Here is a 3601-nt window from a genome sequence, read left to right on the forward strand (position 1 = left end):
AAAAAAAAAAAAAAAAAAAAAAAAAAGGCCAGGTGCAGTAGCTCACATGTGTAATCCCAGCACTTCCGGAGACCAAGGCAGGTGATTCATAAGGTCAGGAGATCAAGACCATCCTGCCCAACATGGTGAAACCCCATCTCTACTAAAAATACAAAAATTAGCTGGGTATGGTGGCGTATGCCTGTAGTCCTAGCTACTCAGGAGGCTGAGGCAAGAGAATCACTTGAACCTGGGAGATGGAGGTTGCAGCGAGCTGAGATTGCATCATTACACTACAGCCTGGGCAACAAGAACGAAACTCTGTCTCAAAAAAAAAAAAAAAGCCAGGCGCAGTATCTGACACCCATAATCCCACACTCTGGGAGGCTGAGGGGGGTGGATCACCTGAGGTCAGCAGTTCAAGACCAGCCTGGCCAAGATGGCAAAACCCCATCTCTATTAAAAATATAAAAATTAGCCAGGTGTGGTGGTAGGTGCCTGTAATCCCAGCTACTCGGGAGGCTGAGGCAGGGACAATTGCTTGGAGGTTGCAGTGAGCCGAGATTATTACACTGCACTCCAGCCTGGATTCCATCTCAAAAAAAATAAAAAACAAAAAATGAATAGACACATTCTAACATAGGCTTCCCGTCCAAGAAATCAGGCCAAGAAAACAGACATGAAGGCAGGGTTTGGGGAAGAGTCACTGCAGTGTTATAAGAAAAGTCAAAACAATAGCCGGGCGGTGGCTCACGCCTGTAATCCCAGCACTTTGGGAGGCTGAGGTGGACAGATCACCTGAGTTCGGGAGTTCAAGACCAGCCTGACCAACATGGAGAAACCTCATCACTAAAAAATAAAAAAAAGTTTTTAAAAAGTCAAAACAATAAATATCCATCAATAAAGGAAGTAACAAACTATCATAAAACAATGAAAAACAGTGACATATGAAGTGCTCCATAAGACACTAAGTAAAAAAAGCTGGCCAGGTGCGGTGGTTCATGCCTGTAATCCCAGCACTTTGGGAGGCCAAGGCAGGTGGATCACCTGAAGTCAGGAGTTCGAGACCAGCCTGACCAACATAGTGAAAGCCCTCTCTACTAAAAGTACAAAAAAACTAACCAGGAGCAGTGGTGCATGCCTGTAATACCAGCTACGTGGGAGGCTGAGGCAGGAGAATCGCTGGAACCTGGGAGGCAGAAGCTGCAGTGAGGTGAGATCGTGCCACTGCATTCTAGCCTGGGCAAAAAAAAAAAAAGAAAAACGCTGATGATACAACAGTATGTATAGCGTAATCGCATTTATGTGAAATAAATATACCTACACATGCATTTTTTTTTTTTTTGAGACGGAATGTTGCTCTGTCGCCCAAGATGGAGTGCAGTGGCGTGATCTTGGCTCACTGTAACCTCCGCCCCCTAAGTTCAAGCAATTCTCTGCCTCAGCCTCCTGAGTAGCTGGGATTATAGGTGCCCACCACCATTCCTGGCCAATTTTTTTTTTGTATTTTTAGTAGAGACAGAGTTTTATCATCTTGGCCAGGCTGGTCTTGAACTCCTGACCTTGTGATCCACTTGCCTTGGCCTCCCAAAGTGCTGAGATTACAAGCGTGAGCCACTGCTCCCGACCTACATATTCATTTTTAATGTATGAATGGGATTATGGAAAGCTTTCCACTTTCCTTTTCTTTCTTTTTTTGAGACAGAGTCTTGCTCTGTCTCCAGGCTGGAGTGCAGTGGCAGGATCTCTGCTCACTGCAACCTCCACCTCCCAGGTTCAAGTGATTCTTCTGCCTCAGCCTCCCGAGTACCTGGGACTATAGGTGCAAACCACCACGCCCAGCTAATTTTTGTATTTTTAGTAGAGACGAGGTTTCACCATGTTGGCCAGGATGGTCTCGATCTCTTGACCTCGTGATCCACTCGCCTCAGCCTCCGAAAGTGCTGGGATTACAGGTGTGAGCCACTGCGCCTGGCCAAGCTTTCCACTTTCTAGCCGAATATTCCTAAGCTGAATGTCCCTAATCAGAAATCTCAAATCTGAAACTTTTTGAGCACCAAAAAGACACTAAAAAAAATACTAACTGGAGCATTTCAGATTTTTCAATCAGATATGCTCAACTCGTTTAAGTATAATTCAAATATTCCAAAATCTGAAAAAAATCCCAAATCTAAACATTTTAGTCTCAATCATTTCAGATATGAGATACTCAACCTGTACTTAGGATATACAAGAATGAGAATTTATTAGTTTTTAAAAAAGATTTTTTGATTTGGGGGAAAGAAATCAAACTTGAATAGGCTTGCAAGAACTAAAAATGATGTCTTTTAAGTCTTATTTCTGAGACACATTTAATTTGAATACATTCAAGAAGGGTCACAGACACCCAAGTGTCACCAAGTGTCCCATCCTGGAAACCAGGAGATATATCTTCTCATACCTTGGGAGCCTAATTAACTACAGTCATGCCCCCAAATAATAATGTTTTGTTCAACAGACTACATATACGATAGTAGTACCATAAGACTAAAATATCACATTTTTACTGTACCTTTTCTACGTTTAGATAGATACTTTCATCATTGTGGTGAACCTGCCTATAGGATTCAGTATAGTAGCACGCTGTACAGGTTTACACCCTAGGAGCAACCGGCTACACCGCGGCCTAGGTGTGGAGTAGGCCATGCCATCTAGGTTTGTGTAAGTATACTCTATGACGTTTGCAAGATGATGGAACTGTCGAACGACACATTTCTCAGACGATATTCCTGTCACTAAGCGACACGGGCCTGTGCTATGTGATAAAAATGAGTCGCTGTCAACACACTAAAGACACGGCATTTCTCCTCCTCAGCCACGGCACACAGTGCGCTAGCACAAAGTCAGGCGGCTTAAGCTACTGGAAGAAACACCAAAAGAAGCTCAGAATGTACTCACCTGGTATCTTCCAGTGTCACCTGACCTGATTTTTCATCCACTACAATCTTACAGTGATCTCCAGAGACCAGTTTATTGCTGGGGAACGAAAGGTCACAACCTAAAAAAGAGAGAGTGGGACAACATGGGATATGATCGTGGGAACTGTGACCACTACTGCCCTTTGCTTTACTGAAGTACGTGGTTCAAACTCAGGATCTCCATTGCACATATGTAAAAACACACTTAACCAAGCAACGTATACAGACATTTTAAAAGTATTTAAGTGCTAACCCAAAGTAAAGGGGCAAGGACTATGTCCTGAACCTTTCTGAATCCCCATCCTCAAGGACACTCATCAACACCTTCAGCTACACACAGACTCTTAAATGGCAATTTTACAATGTGTACACATACACAGCTAACCTGGTAAGTATTATCGGAACTTTAAAAAAAACTCAGGGGCTTAAGTAATTCTTCAGTATCTAAATTTAGTCCTGAATTTCTTTTCTGTGTAAACTTAGGTTTCATAAATCATCATAAAATTGAAGCAACACAGTCACAGAAAAAGTGACTGAGCCAATTGTTTATAGGCATACGTACACACATAAGAAAATGCATCTTGTATGGCCGGGCGCGGTGGCTCAAGCCTGTACTCCCAGCACTTTGGGAGGCCCAGGCGGGTGGATCACGAGGTCAAGAGATC

General features: G+C 43.3%; 1 protein-coding gene across 1 annotated transcript in view; it reads right to left on the reverse strand.

Annotated features, from left to right (window-relative positions):
- The window catches only part of CHFR (checkpoint with forkhead and ring finger domains), a 45905-nt gene that overhangs the window by 32960 nt on the left and 9344 nt on the right, over nucleotides 1-3601 (reverse strand). Inside the window, exon 3 of the mRNA XM_037733194.1 lies at nucleotides 2917-3016. Within this exon, the coding sequence (XP_037589122.1) occupies nucleotides 2917-3016 (100 nt within the window). The remainder of the gene's footprint in view (nucleotides 1-2916; nucleotides 3017-3601) is intronic.

Source organism: Cebus imitator, unplaced genomic scaffold (genome assembly GCF_001604975.1).
Source record: "Cebus imitator isolate Cc_AM_T3 unplaced genomic scaffold, Cebus_imitator-1.0 Scaffold497, whole genome shotgun sequence".
NCBI lineage: Eukaryota > Metazoa > Chordata > Mammalia > Primates > Cebidae > Cebus > Cebus imitator.